This window comes from Pyxicephalus adspersus, chromosome 5 (assembly GCF_032062135.1).
Source record: "Pyxicephalus adspersus chromosome 5, UCB_Pads_2.0, whole genome shotgun sequence".
Classification (NCBI taxonomy): domain Eukaryota; kingdom Metazoa; phylum Chordata; class Amphibia; order Anura; family Pyxicephalidae; genus Pyxicephalus; species Pyxicephalus adspersus.
Genome location: NC_092862.1, coordinates 63613490 through 63636362, shown reverse-complemented (window position 1 = coordinate 63636362; position 22873 = coordinate 63613490). Strand labels below are relative to the sequence as shown.

Here is a 22873-nt window from a genome sequence, read left to right as displayed (position 1 = left end):
TCCATGTGTAAAGTCTTCTCCTGTGCTGTTGAAATAATTTGTTTGCTATAACCAGCATGTTATCTTGGCAAAATGTTATTAATCTCCATCCTGCTTCATTCTGTTTTCCAAGACCAAATTTGCCTGTTATTTCTTTTGTTTTTTCGCTGCCAACTTTAGCATTCCAATCACCTATGAGGTATATGTTGACTTTCTTGGGTGTTGAGTCCAGTAGCTGTTGCAAATCCTCATAAAACTGTTCGGGTTCCCTCCCATCAGCTTCAGTTGTTGGAGCATAAACTTGAAACACTGTGATGTTGAAAGGCATGCCTTGCAATCTAAGTGAGATCATTCTGTCACTTTTTGGGTTGTAACCAAGGACTGATGTTGATACTGTTCTATTAGTGATGATGGCTACTCCATTTCTTCTGTGAGTATCCTGTCCACAATAGAAAATCTGATGTACATCTGATATAAAATGACCAGCGCCAGGCCATTTTATTTCACTAATTCCCAGAATGTCAACGTTTAGCCTTACCATCTCATCTTTATTCACATCCAGCTTTCCTTGATTCATAGATCTTACGTTCCGATGGTATATTGTCTTTTGCAGCCTCGGACTGTACTTTTAATATTTCTGAGAACCTCAGCATTTGGAAGTCCTCTCGGCTTTAATTCATAAGCATCATTAGCTCTACTCGTACTTGTCTTCTGCTCTTCCCCAGTAGCTTGTTGGACATCTTCAGACCTGGGGGACTCGTCTTCAGATGCCATATCGACATAACTCTAGTTTCTTCTCCTCATGTGCTTTTCTTGGCAGAAATTAACTGGAGTAGGCTGCCAGTACCTTCTCCAGCAGATCGTATTTAGTCTGATATCTCTGCAATGACCTGCTCGTCTTGGGTGGCCCCACACGTTATGACTCATTGCTTCATTGAGATACACAAGCCCCTTCACCACGACAAGGTTAATCATAGTTTAGCAAAAAACACACAGTGTTTTAAATGGTCTTTCACATATATTAAATTATGGGAAAAGTGACTGACGAACTATACAATGGTATCCCTAATGAAGTGTTAGCAAAAGGAAGAAAACGTCTCGTATCCCAAGGTGTTTCACCTGTTGGCTTCCTCAGGGGATTTGAAGAACATTTGTTCGAAATCTGTACATGGAAATAGTATACATACAAGTTGAGGTACAAAATTTCCATAATGCCATACATTATAGTACAATAAAATGTGAGACAGGTGTACTTGCATGTAAATGATATAACCGGTATATTATCCAAAGCTAGATATTAATGGAGCATATATTTCTTAGGTTTACACTACACAGTCTGTATCCTGATTATCAGTTAAGTACAAGAATATATAATATATTATAGTAATAGGCAATATAATTTAGGTTACTTGATCCCTTTCCCCTTCTTTTGATTTGTGGACTGTGTACATACAATTAAAGTAATAGATTATATATATATATATATATATATATATATAATAGGTTGCAATTATCATATAAGGGATGTCACAGAGGTAGGTATGGATTTGTCATCTCACAACACTATCTAGAATAAGAAAGGTGAGGGTTTAAATTTTATGTCTCAGTGATATTGTTAGAAAAGGTAATAATTTTTGGGGGGATAAATGTGGAAAGATATATGTATAAATAAAGTAATAATATATAGTAATAGATAGTATTAAATGTTTAAATTCTCACATAGTTTTTTTAAAAAAATTATTTATGTTCGCTAGTAGGTTCCAGAAAAAATTAGGACCAAGAAGAATATTGTTTTTATTTATTAATTTGCAAATAATGCTAAGGAAAAATGGTTCTAGGTAAGGTGGCGCTAATGAGAAGAATTACCTGTAGGTAACTATTGATCAGTACTGTACATGATTTTATAGCCCAGTCTTCTTATGTTGGTGGGTTTCCTCACCACTTCCTGAACTGTGTGTTCTAAACTTTAGGTCTTTCCACAATATTTCAATTGAATTAAAGTCAGGACTTTGACTCAGCCATTCCAGAGCATTCACTTTATTCTTCTTTTTAACCATTCTTTGTTAGTACAATATGTGTGTTTAGAATAGTTGTCCTGCTGCATAACACAATGTTTCTTGAGATTCAGTTCATGGACAGATGTCTTGACATTTTGCTTTTGGATTTTCTGGTATAGTTCAGAATTCTTTGTTCCATCAAAGATGGCAAGCCATCCAGGCCCAATCCATAACACTTCCACCACCATGTTTCACAGATGGGATCCGATTCTTATACTTGAATGCAGTGTTATTCCTTTTGGAAAAATAAAGTAATGTAGTTTTATTATGGAAAAATCCCTCCACAAATCATTTTACAGTAACCTTCTGGTTTGTACACATGATCTCTAGCAAGCTGTGGTTGGTTGGCAATATTTTGGGGGGAGAACAGTGGCTTTCTCTTTGCTACCCTTCATCCCTTTGCTGTTCAGTGTTCCCTTGTTAGTGGACTCATGAATACCAATATTCTCCATCAGTTGCTTAGAAGTTACTCTGGGTTCCTTTGTAACCTCTGGAACTATTACACGCCTTGCAGTTGGAGTTATCTTTGATAGTGGACCATTTCTGGGTAGGGTAATGATGGTCTTGGATTTCCTCCATTTATAAACAATCTGTCTGACTGTTGACTGTTGGAGTCTAAACTCCTTGGAGATGATCTTGTAAGTAACCTTTTCCAGCTTTATGGGCATCAATAACTGGGGTCCACAGACACCTTCTTTGTTCAAGGAATGATACACATCCACAAGTGTGTTGTTTGTGTGATCAGGCTTCGCTGGATCCCCCTTCTTTAAGTAAAACAGGGTCTCTATTTCTGGGTTTTACTTAGTTTTGTCACATGAAGATATGTTATTGGATCATTTTTTTCAATAAATACATGACCAAATATAATCATTTTTGTTTTATTTGTTTAACTAGGTTTTCTTCATCTACTTTTTATATTTTGTTTGAAATTTCACATTCATATAAAAATATAGAAAATATGAAAGTAATCACAAACTTTCAAATACCACTGTAAATGCTTTGGTTCTGAGATGTGGATGGGTGGCCTGTTTCATTTTGTAAGTATGTGCTTTCTGTACCTCTCCTGGTGCTTCCTATTCCTCCAGCAATTGTCAAATCAGCAGGCCATCAGAGGGGCAGCCATGGTACAAAGTCCTGCCTCTGCCAAGAATGTGCCTCCACCCAGAAATACACTGCAGAACAAGGTATGGTAATGCTAAGCATGCACTGTGATTTTTATCTTGGGTATTTTTAATTAATATAATAGATTTAAAAACTTTGCATAGTGTATGTATAGTGACAATGGGGCAAAGAATGGCTGCAAGGAGTGTACAGGCATAATGATGACCAGCTAATTAACCCTCAGCTTGTCTGTTTGGGAAAAGCCTGCGTAGTTCAGGTCTTCTTTAAGATGGGAGGAAGTAATATTTTGAAGATGTAGTCAGTTGCCAATTTACCTAGGACCCACAAAAAAGGATTAGTTCACAATACAAGTGCCCTTTTAGTATTCTGAGTTAATACCACATTCTCAAACTGTCGAACCTAAATGCATTTTACTCTACCCAAGTGTTTGCAATAGATTACACACATGTATGGTGTTTATATTTTTTCATCAATGTGCTGCAGTCTTGATTTGGAACACCAGGTGGTGCTAGAATACTTATTTTGACAATACAGCAGTCTAATTCATTAGCATGGAGTTGTTATAATTCAGAACCTCTACAAGCAGTAAAATGCAATAACGATAATTGTTTTAGTAAACTAACCATTTAAAAAGTTATAAATTAAACTAACTGACATTCACACCCTAAACAATTGTCAAGCTGTAACAGAACTGTCATGGCCGTGTCTAGAAAGAATAAATGTTATTATAAGGGTAAGTAGGGGTGAAATGTTAGGATCCATTCCCCCCTATCTATTGAAATGACATGCAAGTTACTGCAATGTACAGCAATGCACCATACATGCTTTGGAGCCATTTATTTTAAGATGGAACCTGCCTATAGATTGCACAATCCCGTGTAGCTCCCCATGACGACACTTGGCCAATCGCTCGAGCATTGAACACCGGTGTCTGCACATTTGACAGCTGGCATCAGTGAGCTTTTGTGGCAGTGTCGCCGATAGGCTTCTTTCATAAACTTGGACATATAGTCTAAAGTTTTGGAATATAAGGTTTAGCTGCAGACTAAGTTGTACACAGGTCACAGGGTACCATGTAACAATGACAGAAGGTTAGATTATTACCCCAAATTACATTCTGCATTACTCCTTATCTAAACATCTAAATACTGCCTTGCATATACAGTTAGGTCCATAAATATTTGGACAGAGACAACTAATTTTGGTTCTGTACATTACCACTAATAATTTTAAATGAAACAACTCAGATGCAGTTGAACTGCAGACTTTCAGCTTTAATTCAGTGGGTTGAACAAAAAGATTGCATAAAAATGTGAGGAACTTAAGCCTTTTTTTTTACACAATCACTTCATTTCAGGGGCTCAAAAGTAATTGGAAAAATTAAAAAGCTGAAAATAAAATGTTCATTTCTAATACTTGGTTCAAAACCCTTTGCTGGCAATGACGGCCTGTAGTCTTGAACTCATGGACATCGCCAGATGCTGGGTTTCCTCCTTTGTAATGCTCTGCCAGGCCTTTACGGCAGCGGCTTTCATTTGCTGTTTGTTTGTGGGCCTTTCTGTCCGAAGTTTAGTGTTCAACAAGTGAAATGCATGCTCAGTTGGGTTCAGATCAGATGACTTACATGGCCATTCAAGAATATTCTACTTCTTTGCTTTATTAAACTCCTGGGTTGCTTTGGCTGTATGTTTTGGGTCATTGTCTATCTGTATTATGAAACACCTCCCAATCAATGTGACTGCATTTAGCTGGATTTGAGCAGACAGTATGTCTCTGAACACCTCAGAATTCATTCAGCTGCTTCTGTCCTGTGTCACATCATAGATAAACACTAGTGTCCCAGTGCCAGGCAGCCATGGACGCCCAAGCCATCACACTGCCTCCGCCATGTTTTACAGATGATGTGCTATGCTTTGTATTATGAGATGTTCCACTCCTTCTCCATACTTTTTTCTTGCTATCATTCTGGTAAAGGTTTATCTTGGTTTTATCTGTCCAGAGAATGGTTTTCCAGAACTGTGCTGGCTTTTTTAGATGTTTTTGAGCAAATTCCAATCTAGCCTTTCTATTCTTGAGGTTTATGAGTGTCTTGCACCTTGCAGTGCACCCCCTGTATTTACTTTCATGCAGTCTTCTCTTTATGGTAGACTTGGATATCGATACGCCTACTTCGTTCCTACTGCGATCATCCACCACTGTTGTCTTCCGTGGACGTCCGGGTCTTTTGGCGTTGCTGAGTTCACCAGTGCTTTGCTTCTTTCTCATGATGTACCAAACTGTAGATTTTGCCACTCCTAATATTGTAGCAATTTCTCTTTTTTTTTTCTTTTCTGTTTTTGCAGCTTAAGGATGGCTTGTTTCACCTGCATGGAGAGCTCCTTTGACCGCATGTTGTCTGTTCACAGCAAAATCTTCCAAATACAAGCACCCCTCCCCCAGTTCAACTGCATCTGAGTTGTTTCATTTAAACTAATTGTGGTAATGTACAGAACCAACATTTGAAAAAAAGTTGTCTCTGTCCAAATAGTTATGGACCTAACTGTAGGAGGCAGCTTTTATCATAAGCCCCATCTTATTCATTTATTCATCAGTATTAATATTAGCAAATGATATTACTATATATTGTTGATATTTTGTGATGACAGAATCTTTACATAAATCTACAAAAAACATATTTCTATTAAATAAATACTTGTGAATAGATTTTCTCCAGTAAATCCTTCCAAACAAGCCATATGTGTTCAGTGTGTACTGTCATGAACTTTAACACTAAACATAACTGAGGCCTGTAGAGTGTGAGATGGAGCTCCTAGGTTTTATGAGCATTGCAGTGAATTTGCTGGGACATCTTGGCAATTGTCTTAAATGTTTTCACATGTTTTTTAAATGCAATTCCACTTGCGAAATATATGTATTACTGTTTTATTATTTAATTCAAATTGTTTGGAAATGAGCAGCAACAGTTGTTTCTCTAAAATCATTGCTGATGTCTTCTCCTTGGCATTGTGTTAACACACACTTGACAACTGCCACATTCTGCTATAATAGAAGTGGTCAGCACTCGCTGATGATCAATTCATCAAATGCATTTGGTTAGCAGCACCTAGTTATTACTTACCCTTTTAATCCTTATAGGAGTGGTAAGGGTATATACTTCATTTGGCAGAGCTTTACAAAGAAGATTTCCACCTATACATATGTTTTATATCATGTAGGCCACATCCCTTATTAAACCCAGAAAAAAAGAATATATGGAAAATTTTACACCAATTTTTGTAGCAGGATTTTTTAGGCCAATATCAACAACATATATTATAAAACTGCAGCATATTAATCGACTGCAGCATGCAGGGGAGCTGGTGTGTAAACGTGTGGCTCAGCTGTGAGATTTCAGTCCGGTATTATTGTTTGCTTAAAGTTCCATACAAAATTGACTAATAGAAATAACATTAAAACTTAAGGACTTCAAAATTGTAATACCTAGATGTGATTTAAAATTGATAACAGGGCAAAACATATAACAGCTTCACTGCCATGACTACTGATCTGTTCCCCACTAACTGTTCCTAACAGAGAGTGTTGCTAAGAACACAAGCATCAGATTCTCTCTCCTGAGGAAGCGGATATTTCTGCGAAGTGCATAGAGAATTTACCCAGAATGTATCCCTCACAGGGACACTCTGAAAGGAGAGATTATTGTGGTTAATATTGGTTTTTATGTACTGGAAATGAGCTTTGTAATGTAAATATTATTACAAAAATGTGTTATTTTTCAAATTATATGTTGTTGATATTGGCCTAAAAAATCCTGCTACAAAAATTGGTGTTCTTCACTGTATATTCTTTTTTCCTCATTTGTCAGAGTTTACGTAATATTACTTAGCTTTGTTAAATAATGACTAACATATCATGTAATTTTGTTCGCTGAGATTTTATGTACCTTAAATTAGGACACACAAAAGGGCCATGTTTTTTTTATTATATCCCTCTATTCAAAAACCCTAGATTTGAAAGATGGTTGATTTTTTCACTTTACTTTGCATCTATTTGACCTTTTACAACTAAACTTGTCATTTACAGGCAAATACCGCACTTCAGATTTATGTGAATTATACATGTATGTGGTGTAAGCAAACGGTTTGTTACAAAATTCTGAAACCTCCCTAGACTGCTGAAGAGGTGAAGATGTGGTCTGCTGTAATCATAACATCCATTGAAGCATTTTAAAAGTGGAAATTTGCTTCCCCAGTTTCCATAGATAAAAACCCTAAAACTAAGATTGTGCCAGCTGGCAATATTCAGTCATACATGCAATTTCTCATGCATGTATCAACTTCTTGTTTTAGTGGTGTGCCTAGATTCCTCAATATCAATAAAATTTACCAATCTTTTATAGATAATCTAGGTAATCTACTAGATCCTCCCTGTCAATTTAATCAGTTGCCAATGTTTTTGGTGCTCTGAAATCTTCACATGTATTTTCCACACATTGCTCTCCCAGCATCACATCCAACAACTACTTTGGGCACTACACCAAGGCCTAATATTACCTCTAATACACCTCCATGGCATCAATGTTTCAAAGAAAAAAAAAATATAATGTTCTTTCATAACATTTAAAAGAAAACCCAAAAATAAGAGTGTTGTGGTGAGATGACATCTCCTTCCTCTCTCCCCTGTCACACTGGTGTGACTGCACTTTGTCTGCACTGTACTCATCACTACTCAGAGCCTGGGGTGGGATAATGATTACACCCCAAGGCCATGTGTCCCCCAACAAACCTGAACTCAGTTGGAAGATAGGAGCGGTCATCAACATGGAATATGGGCAGAATGGAATTACTGTGGATACAATGATGGACTATAGAGATTATAGGAAATAGTATTTTTGGGCTGTGTTTTCAGCTTTTGTAACACTGGGGTTAGGCTTTGGTGTACATTACATTTTTAAATAAATCTTTTATCAAAGGGAAAAAAAGAAAATGAGAATCCCATATACTGCTGGAAAACTTGGTAGGCAAGAAAGTCTAAAATGTTAATTATGACCAAGTATTGCCTAGAGTGCAGCAATAAAAAAACAAGCTAAAACAAATTAGGAAAAGTATTTCATTTTTATTTAAGAATGTTTTCCTTTGTACAGTTGCAGGCAGACGGTTTGTTGAAGACATTTTTGTCCATTTACAAAAAAAAAAGAAAAAAAAGAAATCAGCTTCCCCAGACAGCCATCTGCCCACCCACTTGGACGTTTTTATTTTACCAATTTATAGGACAACCTTTTTAAAACCCTTTATTTAATATTCCACACAAACCAAGATATCCATAGTGCAAAACTTCTTCTTGAAGTTTTAGCGTAAATATTGGTGAAGTTGGTGCATAAGCTGCAGACAGACAGGCAAAAAAAAAGCTCAAGGCTTCTCCTTCCTACATGTATTACATAGCAGCACAATGCACTCTGTGACCAGCCCACAAGATCACAGGCATACTGATGTGAGCAAGAGTCTCTACTTATGCCGAACTAGAAATGGAGAAAAAAAAAAAAAAAGAACACATGATAAAAAGAAAAAAAGTCACATTTCTCTCAGAAGAAGAATATAGGTCAGAAAATGCACCAACCACATGAAGTCAACATGAAGTCCCAACCTAGGACTTCACAGCAGCGTCCCCAGGGATGCAGTGCAAGATTCTGATACACGCAATGAGGATATTCTGGGTTTGAGTTTTTTGACAGAAAGAAAAAAAACATTGGGGGAAGAATTAAAGTTTTTTTTGCAGTCTTAATGTTATTGAGGATTTGTTTCCCACTCCAGTTTGCCATTATGGATGTCAAATATTATCCACCCTGGTCAGGAGAGGGCAGCACTAGTGGACAGTACAGATTGCTGAGCACCAAGCCTGCTCATTCATCAGATCCTGCTGATCGCTTCTGGGCTCGTTTGCGTGGAGATCTTCTTGGGGAAGCTTTGTCTATTAAAGAAGGAAAAAAAAAAAAAAAAAAAAAAAAAAAAAAAAAAATGATGTCATTGATAAATGTGCTATTGGTAAATGGATAGAAAAATATGGAAATCTGATAGCTTAGCCAATAATAAGCAGATGAAAATAAACGTCTTTGCATAATGGATTACTACATTTAGGGTCAATTTCAACCCTTTCTATTCCCATTGTAAACACCCCAAACTGTATTGTTCTGCAGGTGATAGACTGATGGAGAATAGACCAAGCTGTGTTTGCTGCTGGGGTCACACAAGATGTCACCAGAACAGTACGACAGCCCGCTGTAACATTGCGGCATCAGTTGGGAGCTGATTATTTACAATTTATTTACACGAGGCTGAGTTTTGTATAAAAATTAAGATGTGTACATATCCCTAATGCTTCCATTGACACTTGTCCTACAAGTTACTCCTTGTGCAGGTTTTCTGGTATCTAACATTGCTAGTTTCATGGTGCATTATTGACATTAGTGACAAACTAGTATAGTGATATTCTAATGGCAGTGTAAAAGTATTATTGTGACACACATGGAGTATATTTTAAAGGCATGCATACTTCAAGTTGTCATCTTATGGAAAGCAGTTATGTGATGATACAAATCATGCTCACATAATACAAAACTTCCTAATAATTAGTCATATGGGTCACAAACTGTTAAAATCTACTTTTTTTTTCTTAGAACTAGTTTTTAAGAATTACATACATTCAAATATACTAGTTATTTTCATGAAATAATCTCAAAGTGGAACTCCATCCTATTTTCTCTCCTAGAATTAGACTTGGGGTCTGCCAAGTTTTTTTTTCTGCCTATTACCCAAGCGGGGAGATCTCCACCTACAGAGTTACATTTCGTTTATCTGCAGGAGTGGCAGAGTTCCACTTTAAACAGCCCCAGCATGCACACATGACATATGGGAAATTCTCAGAAAGGAAATTCAAGGGGTCTCACCTCTTCTACTTTGCACTGAAGTTGCAAGGAAGCAAAAAAAGACAGTAAGATGTATTAGAGAACAAGAAGAAGAGTTACAGGTCAGACTGCAATAAGAAATAGAAGCAAGCGAAATGCATCAGTAATACTTTAGAAGAGACAATAGGTAAAATAATGAAACCTTTTGTACTGTTAGAAAAAGGTAATGCTTGCCTAATGTAAAACTAAAACAATTTATAATATTTCAGCACTTTTCCTCTATAGGTACTGTTAATCATTGCAATCTAAGAGAGGGAGGAGAAATTTACCAGCTGTCCCCAGAACTAAAATGCTAGGGAAATTCTTCCAATAGACACCCCCTGTCCCAGTGTGTGAGTGGGGGGCATTCTCCTTACTTTGGGAAAATTTTTCAAATTTCCCAGATGGGAAGTAAACATAAAATTGCATTGTGGTTTGGAAATTTTACTCTTCACTACCTAAAGGGCTATACTTACATTTATATTTGCACACAAATCAAAGTTTTTCGCTTGTCCTTAAACTCTATTGCTACTTCAGCAGCAGTAACAAGTAATTTGGAACTGTACAAAAGGTATTGCCTCCTATCTGCTACCTACACTTCAGTCTACCCCTAAAAAATATAATTCACATAAATACAGTACAACTGGGCAATACCAATAATAAAAAAAAGCCAATGATGTTAGTCAAATGATCACAAAATGTTTCCCAGTGTATATATTTACATGGCGAAGGGGGGGGGGGGTCACACTCACTCATTCAAACAAATACTAAAAGCTGTGGACTACATCAAACACACATTATATACAAACATCACATTAGTGATTATCTGTACACTTTTGTACTATAACTATATGGGGTAAGCTACCTAAATGAAATAACAAAAATCAAAAGAAAATCCAAGCACTTACTGATCTGGCTCAAAGTCTCAGGAGGAATCCAACTCATATCAACATCATTTTGGTTAGATGTACCCATTTCTACTTTCTGGGCTGGCCTTTTTCTCTGTAGAAACAAAAAATGCATGAGACACCATTACACACATTGCAACAACATAATATTCTTTGCACTCATCTAAAAAAAAAAAAAAAAAATATGTGTGTTCATTGGCCAAGAATGTATGTAGCCTTTTGAATAATTTGTCCATAGTCCATGTATTTCCTGGCATAGCCATAAATGGCAAATATTTGTAATATAGAATACAAAATGTGATCAGAATGATGAATGTAAACATGGAATAAAAAAAATGCTGCATACACAGCCAACCACACATAGAAACAAAGTATGCTCTTTAAAAAGTTAGGGGGGAATCTATAGGGGGAAAAACAATTTTAGAAAATATAGCAACTATTTTATATTCAAATGCTGAGTTGAAAAAAATTGGCTCTTAATTTCTTGGGTAACATTTGTCGAGTCAAGAGAACATTCAATGATAAGCAATACAGCAATACTCATGACATGTTATACATATACAACTTGCACTATACCTTTCTGGACTCCAGAAGCTGATGCAGACCAACAATTACAAGTAAGCCAAGCCCACCGAGGAACAAGTACATGAAGACTCTAGAAAAGAACAGAATAGAATAAAAGTAAAAAAATAAAGTCACATAGGAGGGAATTAAACTTGAAGATACACACACATATAGACATATACATACACACACGATATATCACAACCAAAGGGAACCATTTTATTCTACCATCTAGTATGGGCATACAAATACAAATCAACTACCAGACAAGTGTATGATGAGACTACAAATAACATTGTATAGCAAAAGGATCAATTTTTATGGTATTTGTAATGTGAAAACATCACTGAGAAAAGTTGTACCGAGTATGCCTAACAAATTTGTGCCACTCCACTCCGGGTACCCTCCCCAAATCCAGACAGGAAGGCCATTACTTGTCATATATTGTGTAACTCATATACAATATAAAACACAAACATTACAAATGCGGCATATTGAGCAACATATTTTCTATCTCTGCAGGAAAATAAGTGCTAGATTAAAATTCTGAAGGATAAGGTTTGGTCCTTTAATGGTCAGATATTCTATATTTTCCTATTGGGCAGAGCTGGGATAGAACCTATGAACTTACGTCTCTCCATCCAGACCATCTTCTTTCTCTATTATTGTGACAGTCTGATTGAACACAGCATCTTGGAATGCATTTCCCTGATGGAAAAAAAAAAAGGGTCACAAACCAAATTTGATTGACAAACTCCTGAATCTTTTTAGACAAGATCTGTAAATATTGAACCCTTAAAAAAGGATTGTTCTATATTAAGATGTCTGACCTTAAAATGACAAACAAATTATAAATCATTGTACACGTCACATTATTATATGATTTACTTTTTATTGACATGGACATCTTGGCACATTATAAATCTGGAGCAGGACATCTAGGACTACAGAACAACCCAATATTATGGAGCCTAGGTGAGGGGGCATGATTTTATAATCCAGCAAAACATGAAACTGAGCCAGGATGAAACCACTGCTTGCAATTTCAGTCTCGAAAATATCTGCACTTTTGTTAACAAGCAAAGTCTGGGAATGCCAGAATTGGATAACTGACTACTTTTATTCACACACAGTCCTTCTAAACACAAAGAATGTCAGCTTCGCATTTTTAATACTTTTGCTATAAAAATCAGAAATCTTACATTGGCATCCTTGTAGTTCAAATTGATAACCAGCCCAAAGGGACGACCACCCATTGGCTCGGCAGGAATGAAGGAGTATTCAAAGGTGGCTTGTCTCTGAGGAGGAACAACGGTGTTCAGTGGCAAAGCAGTAAAATTCTGGATATAAAACTGGTAATCTTGAGGATAACGGAAAGAGGCATCCAGCGATTCAACTATAAAATCTTCAGTACCCTTGTTTGTGAAGCCCACTAAAAACTTCACAATGTCATTAGCAGGGAAGTCTGGAAAAAAGAAATCAATTTTTTTTTGCATTTAATAAAATACTTTTGCACAACTTTTCAAACTATCATACAAGTTTTACACTTTTAGTGAAAAATATGGTACATTTAGTCACCTCCCAAACCTGAACATACGTAATGGATCAGAGCAATTTTTACACTTAAGCTATAGAGGTCTCCTAACAAGACTTTTACCTCCTCATTTAGATAGGAGCCAATGTAGCAGCTCCTGAGACAGAGAAGGCCCGATACCTTACTGATATTCGGACAGGATGGACCAAGAAAAGTAGGAGGACCAGAGTAAACAAGGTATAGGCAAAGTATTAAGATGTATAGTTCTTGTTCCCAATGGGTTAAAAAAAGGAATAGGAAGTTCAATTACAACATGCAAAAATGTGCAAAGCACTTTGGGGTACAGAAGTATTTTTCCCCTAAAGTGTAACGTTTGTTAAATAGAAAAACAGTTCCCCTTTGGGTGGTCAAAGCACATTACAAGAATGCAAAGAAAGTTTGTAGAAGGACTAAAAAGTTTCTCTATGTTAAATATGTTTTACCTCTGTAATGTCAGGTGATAGTGGTAGAAAATTAAAGTTACCTTCTCCTTTAACAAACAAAATAGTGGTGTCCGCATTGGGAGAGGCTTTCGGTTCACCAGACGTCAAATCTTCTTCTTCCTCTTTTTCTTCTGCCTAGGGTTCAAGACCACAGAGGGGTTAAAAATATAATTAGCAGCCTAGGTGAAAGCTGTACTAAGAGAAACATAGAAGTCCAAAGCTAACTAATACATTTACCTGTTTTAAAAGTACTGAAAAAGTTTTTATTTAGAAAAATCATTGCTTTCCCCAGGGAAAATCATCTTCTTCTACACACCCCATATACCAAAATTCAGAGCCTTGCCAGCATATAGCATACAATGCAAAAAAGATCCACTAACCAGCACATCAGGAATTTAAGGTGAGGTGCAAAAGCTTTACTTCAAATCCTTTGCATTGTTCTGCACAGAGCAATGCTCTTAAGTTTCTTTTGACCAAACATCAGTGCAAAATACGTCAAGGCCTTGGCTGTACACGCATTGGGAATCACTCTTAAGTAAACAAAATCCTCTTACTAGTATATTGTTCTGATGATCTCCTTCTCTGTTGTCAGCAAAACTACAGATATTAGCTTTATAAAGGTTCATAATATATATTTTTATTTCATATGAGCAAATTTATCAACAGAATTCCACAGGTTTGCAAACCAAAAACAGTAACTGTATATGTACAATGTTTTTACAATGACATCTTTCATTGGTTTGGCCAACTACTATACTATAGCAGGGTGCCCAGATTGCACCAAGGGGAAACTTATTTTTACCCTTGATTGAAATCACTTGTTATGTTCCCATCTCCCAACTACACCTTTACTGGTGTCCAAACAAAATACCATCTGCTCTGACACTTACTAAATGCAAAGTGCAAAAGCACAAGCAAAACATTATGCAAGGCTACAACAAAATGTCATGGTAATAGCATTTCTGAAATTATATAGTAAAGAAAGTGCGGAGTGTATTCACACGTCTTGGCGTCACTTTCTATTCTGCCCTCCCATTTACCTCCCATATTCAGAACATTTCCAGGTCCTGTCACTTTTACCTACACAACATCTCAAAAATCCGCCCCTACCTGTCCCCTGAGACCACCAAACTCCTTGTACATGCTCTTATCTCTCGTCTGAACTACTGTAACATCCTACTCCTCCTCCTCTCTGGTATTCCTCTAACCCCACTCTCCCCTCTACAATCTATTATGAATGCTGCAGCCAGACTTATCCATCCTTCCCACCGCTCCTCCTCCACTGTATCTCTTTGCAGTTCTGTTCATTGGCTTCCATTTCACCTTAGAATCAAATTTAAGCTCCTGTGCTTTGCCTTCAAATCCCTCCACAGTTCTTGTCTCATTTACCTTTCTGACACGATACAAAATTACACCCCCAGCGGCTCTCTCCGCTCCTCCAATGACCTACTAATGACTTCCTCACTCATAACCTCATCACACACACGGTCCCAAGACTTCTCTAGAGCTGCCCCGACTCTCTGGAATGGTCTTCCTCGTCCTATTCGTCTTGCTCCTACATTCTGCTCATTTAAAAGAGAACTCAAAACCCATTTTTTCAAACTTGCCTACCCATCTTTTTCTGTCTTTTGAAACCGTCACTACTTCCCACCACTACATATCTTCCCTCCTATTGTGTGTTACTTCCCCCACCTCCTGGATTGTAAGCTCTTCGGGGCAGGGTCCTCCCCTCCTCTATCACTGTCTGTATTAGTCTGTCATTTGCAAACCCTATTTAATGTACAGCGCTGTGTAATATGTTGGCGCTATATAAATCCTGTTTAAAAATATTAATAATAAGAAGAAAAAGGGGTGAGACACTGCTATGGCTGAATGTGAAAGCTGAATGTGCACATGGAAAAAAGGAACAGGGGAACAAGTAAAATGCAAACAAAACATTACAAAAATAAAATTACCAGATCTGTAGTTTCATCTTCTTCTACTTCGGCCTCATCATCATCATCTTCAACTACAGAGTCATCGAGGGCTTCTTCATCCTCTGTTGCATCCTGAGCAGCAGCAAATGGCCCTGTGCATAGCAAAGTATTAAAAGCTAAAACATGTGCAGGTCATATCCATAAATCTAAACAAATATTTAAGCCAAAAATGTCATTTACTAGAAAAAAAAATGTGTGTATAATATTATATATATATATATACATATACACACACACACACTAACAAAATCTCAAAGCTGGAAACAGATTACAGGTAAGAACAAGAGGAAGATATCCAAGATCTGCCCTCCATCATGATACGAGATGAAGAAGTGTTATCATGTGTACTATTTGAAGGACATCCAAAGAAGTCAAAAATAAACTTTCCAGGTCATGCCAACTCAAGATATGCTGAGCATGATAAACATTACTCTGGGATAAGGACAGGCTGAGCTTTCACCTAGGACTGCCCATGTGTTAATAGAACACAGAAATTGGATAATAGCAACTAGAATCGGTCATTTGCCTGGTGAAGCTTTTGCCATTTACTACAAACTTACGATCAGAGCCATCTGTGAGGGGCACTGCAGATTTGAGGAAACCAATGTACTAGAATGATGCTGGCAATGTCAGTGGCGTTTACATGTGGAACTTTATAAATGCTGATGGTCAGCATGTTGTGGCAGTGACACACCTGAGGACACATCGGTCATCGGTCACCTAGCATCTCCCAAACGTGTCCTCAGGGATCACCACACCATCACATCTTACATCTCAGCAAAACTCAAAAACCTAAAACAGAGATGGAACCAATACCCTTTCTGATTTAGTGACCCCCATGAGCAGGGATCACAGGTAAAGACACAGCTGGGGGGGGGGGGGGGGGAGATATGTGCTGGCACCAAAAAAGGGGTTGGGGGGGTTGTTAAAAAACTTTTTACATTACAAAAACAACTTTTTCAGGCAAAGACAGTAGCAAACATCTAGGAGGGGTAAGGAGATCAGTACATTAGATTTGGGGAGGACATATCAGGATTTTATACATTAGGGAGATTCCATCTCTCATTATCCTTATCAGCAAGTCATCAGGAATGAAGGTGAACCAATTCAACCCTAGATTTGGCCCCAGGGAGAATTCTTTCACTGAGCACACCATGACAGCTGTTACCAGGAGATTTCACTCACATGGGGGAAATTTCCTCTCACTTCCGGTTTAGTCTGCATGACAGGAAGCAAAAATGGGACACAGATGGCACAAATGGACTGCCAGGCATTGCATTGCTTGGCTGGAGTGATAATTTGGATGAAACAATGTGCATATACACAGGAACCCCCAGGCAGTGTGGCTGATCTGTGTATACACAAGGCATGGATGGCGGTACACATGTCACATATATATTGTGTGTATAATGACTGGGGAAAGTGCAGGCAGAGCCCCCATCAGTCCTGGCCGGGGAGGAGCCATGGAATGAATGAGCCGCAGAATGACACGTCAGCCATGGGCCCCATGTATACACGGCAATGGCCGGCATACACTGACATGGCCGGCCTGTACAGCACACAGGAGGGAGCACAGAACACGGACTATGGTCACCCCCGGGCACTGCACACACCGAGCAGCCATGGAGCACCGAGCCCACACTAACGAGACACCCCGCCATAGCACGTTACACCCCGCCATAGCATTCCTATAGCACCTCACCTCTGCCATTGCCGAGCAGTGTGACCGGGAAGGCCAGGAGCAGCAGAAGCAGCACGTTCCGGAGCGGTATCATGTCGGTGTCACCGTGCGCGTCGTTGCCGTCGAGTCCGAAAGAAAGTGAAGGGGGTGGAGGGTCTGCTTCTCGCCGCCTCCCGCACAATTATCAGGACCCTTAGTCAATAGCGACGTGATACGTATCCTCCAGAAAGGGGCTGGGCTGGGCTGGGCGTGGCCAGGCACAAACTCGTCACTAGTCCCGCCTTTTCCGGGCGGCGGGGGAAGCGGACGTGGCTGTGCTGACTGGAAGAAGCCGCAGGGTTTAGGGAGGCGGGGCCTGTGTCAGTCACAGCTAAATCAGCCAATGAGAAGTGGCCGAATCCAGTGCGCAGATTCCTATGTGGCCAGTGCTCTGGGCAGCCATTCTTAGCTAGGGCTCCTGCAGAGCTTGCTGGGGCTCATATGGCGGATTATTCTCCATTATAATAGTGACCCGAATATTTTGTAGCCAATACTACCAGACAGAGCCAATACCATAACACCAAAGCTCTCCTTAGCTATCTATAGGGGGCTTTCTTTCCTTTCACTACCAATGTAAAGTGTTTCCACACACCTCACAGGGGGGACCCAAAACATGAACATCTTTCCAATCATTCATCCCAGGGGTAACAAGGATGACGGAGATTGCTAAAGAAGATTGCCTTGTCTGATTTTATGCAGGAAAGTGAATATTGTCAGAGACATTCACCCTGTATACAGAGCAGCCAGGAAAATGGCATTTTCAGAGGATGAAACTGTGGCTGCCATTAGGAGAACATGACCTGGAAAACCAGATCTGATTACTATATCAGCCAACAACCATTCCAAAATAATGCCATATGGCACCAAAAAATCTGACAAATAGAGTTGTGTTACTTCTGTGTAAGCCGGGGAAATAAAAACAGTTTAAACTGAATCTAAGCTTGGCTCATAGAAGTCTATGGAGTTGTGATGGACAGATGTGGCCAGGATAGCAAAGGTGGGCAGCACTGGATGTAAGCAGACACCAGAACCACAGCCTCCAGATATCAGTAAGTCTGTATCCATGGAGGGGAATGGTGGGTTAGATTAGGTCAGAGGAGGGGGTGCATTCAATAAATGCTTGTATACCTTAGGGGACCATTGACACCAATCCAATGCTATTCAGTAAAATAACACATGCACCCTAACAAGCGTTGTGTCAAGGCACCATATTCACATTACACTGGACACAGCACCACCCTCTATGTACTTTTTAGTGCCTAGGGTTGCCCTTTAAAAAATAATGGCTTGCATGTATGTTGTTATGAGATAACTCATGCATTACAGTATTCCAATGGGATGTGGCTGAGTACATCTACATGGGGGGAGGGGGCATATGGATGGAAACATCACTTTAAATCTGCTATATACATTTCACATGCATCAAAAGGTGTTCAATGGAAATGACCAAAACATAGCTGTATATCTGTAGTGTGAGGGAATTTAAAGGAAAGTGTTTCTGCCTCTGACTGATAGTCTCTGAAGACTTGGAATAACATGTCACTCCTGTGGTGCTCACATTCTCCTTGCTAGTGAGGAAGCTGCATCCATGGAACTTTAGTGCAAGAATCCCTGTCTCTGCTTCAGTCATTCTTTTCTTTCTCCATCAGTTATCAGATCGCCTTCACAGTAAGACATGGTGCAGACCAAAGCATTGTAAACCATTCTTGGGGAATCTACATGCAATATGGTGATTAGTCTTCTGCTTGCCTTTTTTGGACAGAACTTTCTTAGTTTAAGTCACTTTAAATGTAGCCGTGTTCTTTTATTAGGCCCATAAGCAAGGGATAAGCAAGGGACAGATGTTGCAATGTTTTCAGGTTCCCTCAATAGAAATTTTAGAGTTAGGTAATATCACATAATATGTTGTTTCTAGGTAAGTGCATTGCTTGCATGGCCATTGATGTTGCTTTCTATAACTCACCTAAAGGCAGGGTTGGACGTTGGAAGGGGAGGGGGGATGCAAACTGTGCCACTGCACAAGGGCCTTCAAGTCAGTACTGTTGATCACCCCCTTCTAATACAAATCATGCACTCCATTGGTATCAGTGACACTGCTCTCTCTTGGTTTGCTTCCTATCTGTCTGACAGCTCCTTTCAAGTTTCTTTCAATGGTAACTCCTCCTCGCCCACTCTTCTCCCTGTTGGTGTTCCCCAAGGGTCAGTCCTTGAACCGGTCCTCTTTTCTCTGTACACCTCCTCCCTTGGTAGTCTCATATCCTCCTTTGGCTTACAGTACCATCTGTATGCTGATGACACTCAAATCTATCTGTCCACCCCTGACCTGTCTCCCTCAGTCCTGGATAAGGTCTCATGCTGCCTGTCAGCCATCTCATCATGGATGTCTGACCGATTCCTGTAACTCAACCTGGATAAAACAGAACTCATCATCATCCCCCCCTCAAATTCCAAATCTCCCCGACATTTATCTAACTGTTAACAACACTGTTATTTGGCCCTCCCCTCAGGCACGTTGTCTTGGTGTCACCTTTGACTCGGCCCTCTCATTCACCTCCCATATTCAGAACATTTCCAGGTCCTGTCACTTTCACCTACGCAACATCTCCAAAATCCGCCCCTACCTGTCCCCAGAGACCACCAAACTCCTTGTACATGCTCTTATCATCTCCCATCTGGACTACTGTAACATTCATCTCTCTGGTATTCCACTAACCTGACTCTCTCCTCTACAATCTATCATGAATGCTGCAGTCAGACTCATCCATCCTTCCCTCCGCTCCTCTTCCGCTGCATCTCCTTGTAGTTCTCTCCATTGGCTTCCATTTCACCTTAGAATCAAATTCAAGCTCCTGTGCTTTGCCTTCAAAACCCTACACAGTTATTGTCCCACTTACATTTCTGACTTGGTAAAAAATACTCCCCCTGCCGCTCTCTCTGCTCCTCCAATGACCTAATAATGACTTCCTCACTCATAACCTCATCACACGCACGGATACAAGACTTCTCTAGAGCTGCCCCGACTCTCTGCAATGGTCTTCCTCGTCCTATTCGGCTTGCTCCTACTTTCTCATTTTTTCAAACTTGCCTACCCGTCTTCTTCTGTTTTTTGAAACCACCACTACTTCCCACCACTGCATATCTCCCATCCTATTGTGTGTGAAACTCCCCCACCTACTAGATTGTAAGCTCTTTGGGGCAGGGTCCTCTCCTCCTATATCACTCTCTGTATTAGTCTGTCATTTGCAATCCCTATTTAATGTACAGTGCTGCGTAATATGTTGGCGCTATATAAATCCTGCTTATTAATAATAATAATAATAATAATAATAATAATATTGCACAGGTGCCCATTGTTGGCTATGTCAAAATGTAATATATTGCAGCTTACAACTCCTTAGATGTGGTGGCTTGTTTTTTTTTTTTTTTAGACTAATAACAATTTCTCCCATCATCCTCAGGGAAAGTTAACCTTCAGGAACACAAGAGACAGAAAAGTGTAAAAGTTTATAGATTCCTCAGTTCTTGTGTTTTCTGCCTCCTGAAAACACATTGTTCTACTCCTTTATGTTGTTTTCCTAAATTCCCCTTTCACTGCGATTCTTCTCAGGGTGGAGCCAATCTCACTGGTCCTCGTGCACACAGAAATTGTGGAGCAGCATGGGGGGCTGTGCAACCTGACCATGGAATGTACCTTTACCTGGAGTAATCTGCATCCTCAGGTGCTCCAACACTTATTTTTTCTGTTCATAGAACTGTAGAAGTGTAAACAAATCAGGCCAATAATCTCCACGTCTGGCCCACTGCCTGCTCCAGTTTTTGGCAGGTTGGCTGTGCATAGAGACAAGACTGTCTAGTGTACCTGGGATGCATATGTGGCAAGTCTTGATCATCCCGTTAAAGAAATATCCAGTGATGGTGTGACCAGTAGGGTATGCAGACAGTGATGTTGCTGTCAATATGTGTATCTTTTTGTCCGGAATTAATGACCACATAGGTATCAGTGAAGTCCACCTTTATGTTTTGGGAAGATCTATTTAGAGGATGCCAGTCTGCCAGGCTAGTGATGAATCCTACACACCCTGTCCAGTTTCTAACTCTTCACCTTGGACTGTGTTGCTGGAAGGTCATCTGATCTGAGTTTTCTTGGGGGGGTTAAATTAGGTTTTCTAAAAAGAGGTTCAATGTTGTCCCATCTTTATGTAGGGGAACCAGTGCTCACAGCCCAGCACCATGCAGTTCTCTTCAAAGATGAGAGCAAGTTTACATGGGACATGAGACAGAGGTGGAAGTGTTGAGATGAAAAGTGAATGCCTGCCTGCAACATCATCCAGCATGACCAGTTTGGCAGTGGGTCAGTGGCGCATATTATTGGAAGACCACACAGACCTCCAAGTTCTAGCTAGTAGTACTATTGATTGTTGATATAGTAGTACTATGATTGTGGGACAGAAGTTCCCAGTAATCAGGTGGCTTGACTGATGGAATGGCAAGCTTTTTAAAAAGGGTGCCCAATAACCTATTGAGGAAACACGTCATCATGGTCTGACCAGTCTACATATGTAATTGAGCCTTTGGAGACAGGAAAAGCACAGGGACATTGCTATGCCTCTGAACCTGAAAAGTGCACCATGGCTCACTTAACCTGTACACAGAGCCCAGCACCCAGTCCACCCAGGGGTACCTCCAGGTTGCATCCTGACTGTCCTATCCAGCAGAATCTACAAACAGCTTCTTTAGATTGTAGTGGATTATTGGAAAGCTGCAAGTAAGAGACAAGCACCTTTGAAAAGAAGTGTGATGGAGCATACTAAAAATGGATTAAGCTGCAATTTGGTGTTGATATTCATTGGGTATCCAGACTAATTTTTACTATACATCTACTTAACAATAGGATATTATTATACACAGTATTTCACTTATAGGTTGGCCTTGCCTGCTTCACCAAACTGTTCTGTAATATCTATAGGTGCTTATAGCTCTTTCGTTAGATCTTTTAGGCATTGTGTGTTAAAAAAGAAAAAAGTTTGCCAATGCTATCTTTCATTATATATTACATTACACTTGACTGTATACAGTTTTTTAAGCAAATCATTTTTAAACACACTGCCAGGAGATTTTGCCAGTATCAGCACTTTCTTTGCAAGCTAATATCACTTGGTGCTGCTGCTGATTGCATAGGCAGCAGCTGTCAAGCTTGCAGTATATACTTAAAAATACCACTGAAAACATTTTATATATAATCCCCTATACATAAGCCAAGCACATACAAATACATTTCTCAGACATAGAAATGTATCTTGCTGTAAATGGAGCCTCTCAAAACACAGTGATACATGGAAAAACACGCATATTGATGAGATTTACTACAGATGTTTTTTTTTCTTCCAGTATATGCTTTAGGTTTGCAAACTGTTTACCCCTACCATGCTACCTTTTCTGCACATCATATTACACATCTCAAAGAATGTCACAACTGGTACTTTAAGATACACCTGTCATGGGAGAACAGATGATCTGGCACTGTTTGTCTTCTGATAATTCTACCTTGTGAACGTATAAACTTCACATAAAGGAAATTGCTTTTTACTCAATAA

At 39.2% G+C, this 22873-nt stretch overlaps 1 protein-coding gene across 2 annotated transcripts; it reads right to left on the bottom strand.

The window, feature by feature from the left end:
- Positions 1-8250: 8250 nt before the first annotated feature.
- Positions 8251-17484, bottom strand: SSR1 (signal sequence receptor subunit 1). Of its 2 annotated transcripts, none has more exons than XM_072411747.1 (8): positions 17262-17483; positions 15539-15651; positions 13625-13718; positions 12770-13032; positions 12199-12275; positions 11580-11658; positions 11004-11097; positions 8251-9122 (listed from the first exon to the last, which is right to left on the bottom strand). In XM_072411747.1, exons 1-8 carry the CDS (start codon positions 17332-17334, stop codon positions 9055-9057), a joined length of 861 nt encoding a protein of 286 aa, XP_072267848.1. In that variant the 5' UTR covers positions 17335-17483; the 3' UTR covers positions 8251-9054. The 2 variants fall into 2 exon arrangements, with proteins under 2 accessions (XP_072267848.1, XP_072267849.1); XM_072411748.1 differs by lacking the exon at positions 8251-9122 and adding an exon at positions 10070-10113 and having other exon boundaries at positions 17262-17484.
- Positions 17485-22873: the final 5389 nt, after the last annotated feature.